The sequence below is a fragment of the Urocampus carinirostris genome, chromosome 6 (assembly GCF_059441175.1).
Source record: "Urocampus carinirostris isolate Australia breed hairy pipefish chromosome 6, RoL_Ucar_1.0, whole genome shotgun sequence".
Taxonomy (NCBI): Eukaryota; Metazoa; Chordata; class Actinopteri; order Syngnathiformes; family Syngnathidae; genus Urocampus; species Urocampus carinirostris.
Window position 1 is genome coordinate 8,876,760 of NC_142354.1, and position 13,464 is coordinate 8,890,223.

General features: G+C 37.0%; 1 protein-coding gene across 3 annotated transcripts in view; it reads left to right on the forward strand.

Moving 5' to 3' along the window:
• The window catches only part of cpne5b (copine Vb), a 142,666-nt gene that overhangs the window by 42,767 nt on the left and 86,435 nt on the right, over positions 1-13,464 (forward strand). For 2 of the 3 annotated variants that reach the window (XM_088337748.1, XM_088337750.1), the window contains exons 4-7: positions 1,198-1,301; positions 3,545-3,584; positions 6,507-6,521; positions 13,013-13,089. In XM_088337748.1, the coding sequence (XP_088193874.1) occupies positions 1,198-1,301; positions 3,545-3,584; positions 6,507-6,521; positions 13,013-13,089 (236 nt within the window). The remainder of the gene's footprint in view (positions 1-1,197; positions 1,302-3,544; positions 3,585-6,506; positions 6,522-13,012; positions 13,090-13,464) is intronic. The other variant, XM_088337749.1, reaches the window with a different exon arrangement.

Below are 13,464 nucleotides of genomic sequence, written 5' to 3' on the forward strand. Positions count from 1 at the left end.
TCTCAGTGTTTCCTCTTCCTCCTCTGCTCTTCTAATTTCTTTCTTTTCCTTTTGTTTGCTTCTACTTTTTTCATCTTTCTTATTCCTTCTTTCTCTTCTTTCTTTCTTCTTCGTTTCTTAGTCCTACCTTTCCTTTTTTGCTTTTCTATTTTCTCTCTTGTTTTTCTTTCTTTTACATCTTTATTACCCTTTCCTCCTCTTTTTTTCTCTTCTTTCATCTTCTTCTTTCGTTCTTTGCTCCTTTTTTTGTTTTTCTTGTCTCTTTGTCCCTTTTTTTCTTCTTCACTTTTCTTCATTTTCTTTATTTTACATCTTTATTACTCTTTCCTCTTCTTTGTTTCACTTCTCTCCTCTTCTTCTTTCTTTCTTCTTTCTTTCTTCTTTGTATTTCTGTCTTTGTCCGACCTTTCCTTTTTGTATTTTGTATTTTCTCTTTTTTAAATTTTCTTTCTTTTACATCTTTATTACTATTTCTTCTTCTTTCTTTCTTTCTTTTCTTTCCTATTCTTCTTTTGTACTTTGTCCCTTTTTTGTTTTTCTTATCTCTTTGTCCTTTTTTTCTTCACTTTTCTTCTTTTTCTTTCTTTTTCATTTGTTCTTTGTTCTTTTTTTCTTGTTTTTTTCCTCATTTTCCTTTCTTTTTCATTCCTGTCCCTTTTTCTTCTCTTCTTTCGATCCCTTTTTTTCCTTATTTTGTTCTTTGCTTGCTTTTTATTATTTTCAGTTTACTTCAAAAACATTTTCTTCTTCACCGTTTTTGTTTTTCTTTCTTTTATCTTTCGTTCTTCTCCCTTTTCTTTTGTTTTTTTTTCCTCATTTCCTTTCCTTTTCATTCATTTTCCTTTTTCTTCTCTTCTTTCGATCCCCTTTTTTACTTTCCTTATTTTGTTCTTTGCTTGCTTTTTTTCTTTTTTAGTTTACTACAAAAAAATCTCCTTCACTTTTTTTCTTTTTCTTTCTTCTTTCTTTTTTCTTTTCTTCTTCTCCCTTTTTTCTTCTTGTTTTTTTCCATTTTCCTTTCCTTTTCATTTCTTTTCCTTTTTCTTCTCTTCTTTTGATCCATTTTTTTTCCTTATCTTGTTCATCCCTTGCTTTTTTTTTAGTTTACTTCAATTTTTTTAGTTTACTTCATTTTTTTTCTTCTCCTTTTTTACTTCTTTCTTTTTTGACCAAAGTCCATTCTCCTTTCATCTGCAGTTCGGCAGGACCGAAGTGATCGACAACACTCTGAACCCCGACTTTGTCCGAAAGTACATCTTGGACTATTTCTTCGAAGAAAAGCAGAGCCTTCGTTTCGACTTGTGAGTTTTAACAGTTAATGTTGGTGTCTTTCATTTTTATTGTGATACTTTTTCAGATGAGCGTTGAACTGAAGTTTAGATCACCTTAAAACCCTTTTGTATTTTGATATTACTTGGAAATTCATTCCTTTTTTATAAAAGTTATCGTTGCTGTCTCAGGTTTTTTTTTTCCTAATTTTGGGGATAAGCGTCGAACTGAAGCTGAAATCATGTAAACTCAATATTTTTATTTTATTTTATTTTATGATTTATTCATTTAGAAGTTAATGTTGCTGTCTTTCATTCTGATTTTGCTACTTTATCAGATAAGCGCTGAACTGAAGTTTGGATCACGTTTTAACCTTGTTACATTTTGGTATTATTTGGAAATGTATTAATTTTTTTATAAAAGTTATCGTTGCTGTCTCGGGTTTTTTTCCCCCAAATTTGGTGATAAGCGTCGAACTGAAGCTGAAATCATGTCAAATTTTGATTTTTAATTTGATATTATTTTATGATTCATTCATCTAGAAGTTAATGTTGCTGTCTTTCATTTTTATTTTGCTACTTTTTCAAATCAGCGTTGAACTGAAGTTTAGATCATGTTAAAACCCTTTTACATTTTGATATTACTTGCAAATTCATTCTTTTTTTTTAATAAAAGTTATCGTCTCGGTTTTTTTTTTCCTAATTTTGGGGATAAGCGTCGAACTGAAGCTGAAATCACATTAAGTCCCTTTTCAGCTTTCAATATTTTTTTAATTGATCTATAATAAATGCCCTGCAAGCAAGCAGTTCAGGGTGTCCCCTGCCCACTGTCTGAAGATAGCTGGGATGGGCTCCAGCACCCCCGCGACCCTACTGAGGATAAGCGGTGCAGATTATGGATGGATGGATAGATTTATGATAAAAGTTAGGGTTGCGGTCTCTGTTTTTTGTTCGGTACTTTTTGAGTCGAGCGTCGAACTGAAGCTGAAATCACAATGAGACCACTTTTCCCTTTTGATATAATTTAAAAATGAATTCATTTTTAAAACGTCATCTCTGCTCTTTCGTTTTCATTTTGCTAATTTTCTAGATAAGCATCAAACTGAAGCTGAAATCACAATCACCCTTTTTCACTTTTGATATAATTATAAGATTAATTCATTTTTTAAAACGTCATCATTGCTCTCTTGTTTTAGTTTTGCTATTTTTCAAGATAAATGTCGAACTGAAGCTGAAATCACAATGATAACCTTTTTCCCTTTTGATATAATTTTAAAATCAATTCATTTTTTAAAAAGTCATCATAGCTCTTTCGTTTTCGTTTTGCTAATTTTTAGATAGGCGTCGAACTAAAGCTGAAATCACAACGAGACCCTTTTTCCTTTTTGATATAATTTTGAAATTAATTCATTTTTTTAACACATCATCATTGCTCTCTCGTTTTGTTTTTTTTACTTTTCTCGATAAGCGTCGAACTGAAGCTGAAATCACAATAAGACCCTTTTTCCTTTTTGATATAATTTTGAAATTAAGTCCTTTTTTTAAAACGTCATTATTCCTCTCTCGTTTTCGTTTTGCTAATTTTCTTGATAAGCGTCGAACTGAAGCTGAACTTACGTCAAGACCCTTTCTGTTTTAAATCATTTCATGATTCATTCATTTATGATAAACATTATGGTTTCTGTCTTTCATTTTTGCTTTTCTAATTTTTAGATCATTGTCGAACTGAACCTTAAATCGCGGGAAGACTATTTTTTTCCGTTCTTTTTCCGTCCTCTTTCTTTCTTGCTCTTCAGTTTTTTTTTGGCCTTTCTCATCTTTTTTCAGTGTTCTTCATTTTCTTTTCATATTTCTTCTTTTTTTAAACATCCTTTCTTTTTCAGTGCTCTTCCTTCTTCGTCTTTTCAGTGTTCTTTTTTTTCTTATTTCTTATACCTCTTTTACTTCCTTATTTGCTCTTCCATTTATTTCATATTCATATTTCTCACTCTTTTTTAATGTTAATGTTCTTCTTTCATTTTCTTTCCTCTTCCTTTTTTGCTCTTCTACTTTTATTCTTTCTTTTTTTATTTCTTGTTCATTCTTTAGTGTTCCTCTTCCTTCTTCTTTCCTCTTCCTTCTTTTCATCGTCTTATTCCTTCCCATTCAGTGTTCTTGCTCTTTTCTTTCTTTTTTTCCTCCTCCTTCTCCTTTGCTCTCCTTCTTCTTCTTCTTTCGTTCTCATATCATTTTCTCGTACTTTCTTTTCAAAACGTCCATTTTGTTTTTCATTTCAGGTACGACGTGGACTCCAAAAGTCCCGACTTGTCCAAACACGTGAGTTTACGCCGAACTATGATGGATGTGGATCAAGTTTCCGACCACATATAAACGTAGACCAGTTTGGAACAAATTTGGATTGAAAAAACTGAAAAGTTTCTGAACAAACTGTGAAACGTTTTTATCTGTGGTTTATGAAATTGATGGAAGAAAGCAAACCCTCCATAGAAAATTACCAATAATCCAAATACAAAGTATTATTTTTCTCCAGTCATGTTAAATTCCATTTTTTTCACTTCCTAAATGAACCCTAAACCCTTAACCCTTAACCCTTAGCCTTTAAACCTTAACCCTTAACCCTTAACCCTTAACCCTTAACCCTTAACCCTTAACCCTTAACCCTTAACCCTAAACCCCTTACCCTTAACCCTCAACCCTTTCCTCCTGGTGTTGTTTTTACTTCCTGTGTTTGCTAACTAAGAGAAATGGGACGAGCTATTAGCAACATGCTAACAGCGCCTTGCGCGTTTCATGCCTAGATGGTTACTTTCAGAATAAAACACTACTGTTTGGTGTTAGTAATCCAGGGCAGGGAGTCAACTGAATTATTTTTGGAATGAAGTAGCTAGTCACTGTGACTAATTACCATTTTTTTTTAGTGACGCGCCCAACACTGCCCTCTGGTGCCTTGCACACATGATGAAGAGGTAGAGAGGAGTAACAACCAAGTTGAAGATCCAAATGTGTTGTAATGCGAACATATATGCGTAGAATCTTTCCAACAAGTAATTTCAGCTAAAAGATTCTAATAGCATAGCTAAAAGTGACTAATTATCGTGTCTCTCTCTAGTGCATCTTGCACATTAGAAATCAATAAAGAGGGTACAAGACCACGTAGAAAATCAAAATATATTGTTATATGAAAAAAAAACACTGAGAGTATTTCTAACAAATAATGGTCGCTAAGTGGCTAAAAGTGACTAATTATTGTCTCTCCTCAGTGCTTTACAATCCTTACGTATAAGCTAGAGAGGAGGCACAACCAAGTTAAAATCCAATTGTATTGTAATATGGTGCATATATGCTTAGAATCTTTCCAACAAGTAAGTTCAGCGGAAATATTCTAATAGTGTGGGTAAAAGTGACTAATTATCGTATGTCTCCAGTGCCTCTTACACTTTACGAAGAAGTAGAGAGGAGACACAACCAAGTTGAAAATCCAAATATGGTCTAATGTGAAAAATGAATTCTAAGAATCTTTCTAACAAGTTACATTGGTGAAATGTTTTTATATGGCTAAATGTGACTTATTATCACCTCTCCCCAGTGCTTTACACTCCTTACTTATAGCTAGAGAGGAGGCACGACCAAGTTCAAAATCCAAATCTATTGTAATGCAGAACATACATGCTTAGAATGTTTCTAACAAGTAATTTCAGCTGAAAGATTCTAATAGCGTGGCTAAAAGTGACTAATTATCGTGTCTCTCTCTAGTGCATCTTGCACATTAGAAATCAATAAAGAGGGTACAAGACCAAGTAGAAAATCAAAATATATTGTCATATGAAAAAGACACTGAGAGTATTTCTAACAAATAATTATTGCTAAATTTTTCTCACAAAGTGGCTAAAAGTGACTAATTATCGTGTCTCTCTCTGGTGCATCTTGCACATTAGAAATTGGTAAAGAGGGTACAAGACCAAGTAGAAAATCAAAATATATTGTAATATGAAAAAAACACAGAGAGTATTTCTGACAATCAATGTTTGCTGAATTATTCTCACAAAGTGGCGAAAAGTGACTATTTATCTCTAGTGCGTCTTGCACATTAGAAAGCGGTAGAGAGGGGACACGACCAAGTAGAAAATCCAAATATATTGTAATATGAAAAAACACAGAATATTTCTGACAATTAATGTTTGCTGAATTTTTCTCACAAAGTGGTTAAAAGTGACAAATTACTGTGTCTCTCCAGTGCCTCTTGCACTCTACGAAGAGGTAGAGAGGAGACACTACCAAGTTGAAAATCCATATACAGTTTAATGTGAAAAATTAATGCTGAGAGATAATGTTATTATTATTCTCATAGCGTGGCTAAAAGTGACATATTACTGTCTCTCTCCAGTGCCTTACACACTTTATGAAGAGGTAGTGAGGAAGACACCATGTTGAAAATCCAAACGGATTGTAATACGCAACATAAATGCTTAGATTTATTTTTAACTAGTACTGTCGGGTAAATGATTCTTAAGGCTTTGCTAGAAATGACTAAATTTTGTGAATCTCCAGTGTCTTGTGCACTTTGTGAAGGGGAGACGCGACCAAGTTGAAAATTCAAATATTTCTGCTCCATTTTTTTTTTTTACAATTTTTCAAGGGTTACCCTTAATGAGTTGCAACTCCCAAATTCCAGTTGCACTCATGCAGCTCTAAACCATGATATTCCCAACACCATGGTTTACGACGCAAATATGTAGGAATGCGGAACATTTAGAATCTTAGAATCTAGAATCTTTCTAACAAGTCCCTTATTCTAACAAGTTGCCCAATTTCGTTGTCACAATATGTAACCCATTTTGTAACAATGACAATAAAGGTATATTCTATTCTATTCTATTCTATTCTATTCTACTATTTGCTGATTAAATATCAAAGCATGGCTAAAAGTGTGACGCCTTTTTTGGCTGTTATCGGTTCGATGACTATCAGGATTGTATGTATTTTGTATTATATTAATATTTGGAATTATTTAGTGATATTAGGAAAAAACAGTCTCTTTGGAAATCATTGAACAACTATGAGGTCATTTGGATTATCAGGGTTTGCATTTTTCCATGAATATCTTGTATTTGTGGCACAATGGTTTTCTTGGTTCCGTGCTAGCGTCACGTTCTCTGTTATATGATGGGCCTGTGTATTTGTGGTGATTGTTGTTGTTATTGTTGTCGTTGTCGCTGCTGCCGGCCAACTTTCCGGAAGCCCGCAGAACTCAACGTAGGTGCTAGCATGGCTTCCGCCTCCCACGCTCGCATGGCCGTTGCCCCCGATTCGGGCACAAACCTTTCCGGCTTTTTCATCCGGAAAGGTTTCAAGATGGCCGACACCGTTTGTCGGAATGTTCACATCGTCGTGTGCCAAAGAAGGAACGCTTTGGTGTCAACTGTTCTCTCACGTTCGTTTTTTTTGTTCATTTTTAAAGATCGTAAAAATCTTACTCTATTGCCAGAATAATTTGGTTATATTTAAATATTAACTTTCTTTAATCTTTTTTTTTCCAACTTCATATAAGACAACACATTTTAGGAATCACCCTTGATTTATTACGCCAGTTTATAGAAAAACAAGGATTTTCAATGAAAACCACGAAAATAGGGAAACAAAAACAAGCAATGCTCATTTTTGCATTAGTGCCATCTGCTGGACACTTGCAGTAACAACAGGTCTGTAGTTTGTAGAGATATAATTTTGTCAATTTTAAGCATAACTTGCCATTTAATATGTTTCTTGACATTATTTTTTGGGATCACTCTGCTAAATTGCTATTGGAGGTAGTTGCCTTGCATGGCTGACGCTGCTATCGGGTAGTTAGTGTGTGTGTGAATGGGTAAAGTGTGAAGCACATTGTAAAGTGCTTTGGGAGGTCCTCATTGACTTGAAAAGCGCTATAGAAAAGCAAACCATTCCCCTTTTTTGTAGTTCTGCTAGTTAGCATAATTTTGCTTGTTTTGAAGAGGATTTTTCTAATTTTATATGATAAATAAAATATCCTTACATGAATACAATAAACCTGAATATATCTGCCAAGATTTCCTTTTTTTTTGCACTGCTGCTCGATAATATCATTTTGCTCATTTCAAGGATGCTTTTTCTAAATTTGATTTGAAAAACAAGTCAATTTGGGACGCGAGAAAAAAAACTTGAATTGAGTTGAGATTTTTGGAGCAGCCCGTGAAATATGCCTCAGAAATGTGCACAAAAGTACAGAGGAATTTTGACGGGAGAGGGAGAAGCTGTTTATTGATTTTCGTCAGCATTCAAAACGGGGTTCTCATTCGTCTAATAGATAATCAGCGTTCTTATACCCTGCAGAGCAAAAACATCACATCAGAAATATCACATGTCGCTCAGTGCGTCCCCTCGCGATGACGCGCTTGTTTTTCTCAAAGTGCATGCTTCCAGGAATTGACAATGTTTTTGCAATCTCAGCATGTTTCTCATCATGTCGCCGTGACCCAGACAAATTCCTGACAGCTTGTTCCAAACCAAGCCGAATGTTATTATTAATAACACTCACTGACATTTAAACTTGGGAGAAACAAGCCTGGACTTTCCGGTCCAAACAACATTATGTCGATAAGCTCCGATGTCATTAATTCACAACAAGATTACTGACAATTTGATATGATTTATTTTCCTGTTTGATTTTTTTCTGATTATTCATTTATATATAAATTTCAGGTGGTTCCTTTCTTTGTGTACTCACATAAATATAACTTCCATGCCCAAGAGAATGCGCCTTGACTTAAAAATGGTTGGATGGTTGGTTGTTTTCCTTACCCAGTAGGGTTTGTAGGGGGCGGTGTGTCTTGGGCAGAAACAGCCCAGTGGCGCCCATCCCTCTCCGGGCATCAAACTGGGAACCTGTCACATGTTAGGCAGATGTGGTCCTCTTATGGTTCAGATCCTACCTCTCAGATAGGACGCACTGTGTTAAATTTGGTGAAATGACATCGGAGCCCTTTAGTGTTATCTGTGGTGTTCCGCAGGGTTCAGTACCTGGCCCCCTTTTTTTCAGCGTTGACATGTTTCCACGAGGTGAAATTATTTAGAAGTATAATATCAGTTTCTATTGCAGAAGAATCTCAGTTATATCTTCAGAAGGACGAATCTGCCACACTAGACTGTGGAAATTTGGAGACCTGCCTCACTCACATAAAAGAGTGGATGTCACTCAACTCTGAAAAAAACGAAAGGCTAGTTATTGGTCCATCTAAATTCCGTGACTTGTTTTCAAAAACGGCTCTGAACATTGACAAATGTCATATTACCCAGAGTGACTCAGTTAAAAACTCAGGTGTCATATTTGACCCCAATCCAATCCTACAAACACATGTGAAGAATATCACTGGAACAGCTTTTTTCCATCTTCGAAACATTGCTAAAATTCGCTCTATGCTTTCTCAGTCGGATGCGAGGATTATAATTCATGCCTTTGTTACTGTAATGCACTACTCCAGTATCCCGAAGTCCAAAATGAAAAGCCTTCAGCTGGTACAAAATGCTGCAGCGAGGCTTTTAACCAAGACAAGAAAGTTTGATCACATGACCCCGAGTTTAGCTAACCTGCATTGGCTCCCTGTCAGCTTAAGACGTGATTTTAAGGTTCTGTTGGTAGTATACCAAATCATGCATGGACTTCATATCTTTCAGAAACATATGCAAAATTTCGAGTACATTACCTAGAACGTTTGTTGGATTGACACATATGTGCAGAACGGACATTTTTTGACATTATTCCCGATTGTCACCGACGGGCAGACGGTCCTCCGTTGTGCTAAAAGAGGATCGAATAGCCGCCAGATGGCCTGGAATGCCACAAATAGAATACTGATTTTTATTGTTCCCGGCGGATGCCGGAGCTCCGCCAAACCACCATTTGATCAGGAACTTTTCATGAAATCCGATTATTCGCGACTGTTTCCACGTCTATCGTGCAAGTGCAGATCCACGCATCCCGCACGCTAAGCAGGGGATGCCCACGAGTCGTGCTAACGGCTATGCGCTAACAAGTCACAATAACAACTACAGGCTAACAAGTAGATGCTAACAAGTCATGCTTACAGCTATGAGCAAACAAGTAGATCCTAATGATACATGCTATCAGTTACATGGCTATCAAGCCATGCTTACGACAACATGCTAACGGCTACATGTTGGTGAGTAGATGCTAATGATTCATGCCAAATGGTTCTTGCAAAGAAATCATGATAACAGCAATGTGCTAACAAGTCATGCTAACAACTACATGCTAACAAGTAGATGCTAACAAGCAGATGCTAATGGCTACATGCAAACAAGACACACTACCACCTACATGCTAACGATTTGTGCTAACAATTCATGGTAACGGCTACATGTAGCCTAGATGGTAAGGTGCCCGCTTTGAGACTGGGAGGTCGGTGGTTCGCGCCCCGGCCGAGTCATTCCTAAGACTTAAAAAGTGGTTGGCGGCGCCCTATGTTGGCTGCGGCTGCATCGGCTCGCTACAACGGGTCAGGTGCAATCGACATTTCGTTCTGTGTATATTGTTACACAGAATGACAATACAAGGAAATTATTATTATTATTATTATGTTAACAAGTAGATTCTGATGAGTCGTGCTAGTCGTGCTAGCCGCTAAATGCTAACGGGTTACGCTTACTGCTTCATGTCAACCATAACATGCTAATGAGTCATGCTAATGAGTCATGCTAACGTCTACTTGCAAACAAGTAGATGATTCATTCTATCGGCTACATGCTAATAAGTAGATGCTAACAAGTAGATGCTAACAAGTCATGCTAACGGCTACATGTTAGTGAGTAGATGCTATTGATTCATGCCGAATGGTGCTCGCTAACAAATCATGCTAACGGCAATGTGCTAACGGCTACATGCAAACAAGTAGATTCTAACGAGTAGATGCTAACAAGCAGATGCTAATGGCTACATGCCGATGAGTCATGCTAACGAGTGGCTGCTAACAAATCGTGTTAGCCGCTACATGCTAACGGGTTATGATGACTGCTACATGTTAACAGTTACATGCTAATAAGTCATGCTAACAGCTGCATGCTAACAAGTAGATACTAATGAGTCATGCTAACGGCTACATGCTAGTGAGTAAATACTAACACCTACATGCTAACGATTAGTGCTAATGGCTACATGCTTACGAGTCATGCGAACGAGTGGCTGTTAAGAATCGTGCTAGCCATGCCATCCACTAGATGCTAACGAGTTATGCTAACTGTTACATGCTAACAACTACATTCTAACGAGTCATGCTCACGGCTCCATCCGGACAAGTAAATGTAAATAATTCATGCTAACGAGTCGTGCTAGTTGTGCTCACCGCTACATGCTAATTGGTTATGCTAACGGCTACAGCCAGACAAGTAGCTTCTAATGATTCACGTTTTCACCGACATACTAAAGAATTACTCCAACGGCTACTTGGTAGCGAGTAACGCTAGTGGCTACGTGTGAATGCCTAGATCCTAACGAGTCATGCTAACGGTTACTTGCTAATAAGCAAATGCTATCAAGTCATGCTAACGCCTACCTGCTTTCGTACAATGCTAACGGCTACATGCTAACAGCTACTTGCAAATGAACCATGCACATAGCTTTATGCTAACGAGTTGATGCAAGTGAGAAAGTGAGATATGCTATCCGCTTCATGCTTATGGCTACATGCTAATAACTGCCAGAGCCCAGCCCCAACTTTCACACTTGCCGCACTAATTGTGTTGTAATCAAGTGCTTCTTAATTATTTTCCGTCACGCCCCCCTCAGAAGAAAAAATCCTCTCGCTCCCCATCCCCCCCAAAAGTTTTTTTTTTTTTAAAGTCATCACATAATATAGTGTTGTGGATTAACTGTAAGTCATCAGCCAGGTGTGCAGACATCTGGAAGGATGTCATTGCAAGGAGTCATGAGTCATGAGATAATGTTAATACAAAGAGTCACAAGTTGTTGACTGAGCGAGTCGGGGTCGGAAAAAACATTTTCGATACCGAGAAAAACATCACGAGATGTTTTTCAGCACGGTATAAAGCCCAGCGTTTCTTGAACGAACTTTCAACGTGGCTTGAACGTTGCTGAACGAATGCAATAAGGTGCGTTCCCTTTCCGCCATATCCCGTCTCTGCGTATATTTTGGGGTGACGCCCAACGACGTCCTCTTCAAAAATAGGTGTGGACGAAAACAAAAAATGCTCGATTTTGATGGTAACTCTTCACCTTGCCAAATTTGGCACATTTCCGCTAAGGAAAAACTCAAGCTCCTTATCAGCGTGATTGGGTTGTCACAACTTTAAGGGGCAACTCCATTTATTTTGCTATATGCTGCCCGCTGCCAATATTTTTAACACAGCAAGCTGGTACACCTGCTACACTTTGTTAAATGTAAACAAACCATAAAACAACACCACTGCCTCCTAGTGTAGTGGAGTGTAATGGCAAGTTTAAAAAAAAGTATCACAGCTCCTTTAACCACCTGGGTGGAAGTCTAGCATGCTGTCAAAAAACTCCAGAAGCAGGCTTTTTTTTTGTTTTGACGTGGCTACGCTAACTATTGGTCTGTCTTGTCATTCTGGTTCGGTTTCCCATTTTGTCCATCTGTCGAGCTTCTGCTGTGGCACACGCTTCGTTGCAAAACAAGGGTTTCAATCTGAAATATGAGTGTGGAAGTGGAACATGAGAAGAATATTTATTTCCTCTCACATTTTCTGCCTTTCTACTGCTCTCTGATTCACACTCTCTCCCTCTATTTCTTTTTGTTTCTTTCTTTCATTTTTGTTTCACTTTCTTTGTTTCTTTCTTTGTTTCTTTCTTTGTTTCTTTCCATCTTTTTCTCTTTCTCTCTCTCTTTCTCTCTCACTCACTCTCTTTCACTCTCTCTGTCACCCATTCACTCTGTCTTTCACTCTCTTTCTCTCTCGCTATCTTTCTTTCTTTGTTTTTTATTTCTGTCATTCTATTGATCTTTCATTTTTCCTTTTACTCACTCTTTCTCCTGCTCTTTCACCCTCTCTCACTTTTGTTTTTTCTTTTGTTCTTTCATTTTTTTCTTTCTTTCTTTCTTTCTGTCTTTTTTTCTTTCTTTCTTTCTTTCTTTCTTTCTTGCTTTCTTTCTTTCTTTCTTTCTTTCTTTCTTTCTTTCTTTCTTTCTTTCTTTCTTTCTTTCTTTCTTTCTGTATCTTTCTGTATCTTTCTTTCTTTCTTTCTTTCTATATCTTTCTTTCTCTCTTTCTTTCTTTCTTTTTCTCATATCTCTTTCTATCTTTCATTCTCATATCTCTTTCTCTCTTTCATTCTCATATCTCTTTCTCTCTTTCTTTCTGTCTTTCTTTTTTTCTTTCTTTCTCATATATCTTTCTCTCTCTTTTTTTTTCTTTCTCATATATCTTTCTCTCTTTCTTTCTTTCTTTCTTTCTCATATTTCTTTCTCTCTTTCTTTCTTCTTTTCATTCTCATATTTCTTTATTTATGTCTCTCCTCTCCTCTCCTCTCTTTTCCTCTCCTCTCCTCTCCTCTTCCTCTTCCTCTTCCTCTTCCTTTCTCATTCTCTCTCACAAAATGATAATTTTAGAAAATTAATTTTTGTATTCTCTTTAATCTTGGATTTGACCTTTGCACAAGTGTCCACAGTAGAAAATAGACAGCGACGCTCAAGAAAAGATATTCCTGCTGACCCGACCTGCTTTTTTCTTTTCCTCAGGACTTTTTGGGTCAGATGTTCTGCACTCTCGGGGAGATCGTCGGTTCTCCGGCCAGTCGATTGGAAAAACCTCTGGGGTGAGTCCGTTCATTCGCCGGAATCCTCTTACCAGCTCAGTAGCCTAGATGGTAGGGCGCCCGCTTTGAGACTGGGAGGTCGCTGGTTCGCGCCTCGGCCGAGTCATACCTAAGACTTATAACATTGGTAAAATGGCGGTGCCCTCTGTTGGCTGCGGCTGCATCGGCTCGCTACAACGGGTCAGGTGTATCGACATTTCGTTCTGTGTACATTGTTACAAAGAATGACAATACAAAGGAAATTATTATTAATTATTATTATTAAATCCAGCTCACCGTATTTTCTTCATTATCAGTCGCTTGTATTGTATTATTCTTAATGATAATGTGATGTTTGGATCTTCACTTTTTGACCGTGGAGCTTGGAAGTTCTGG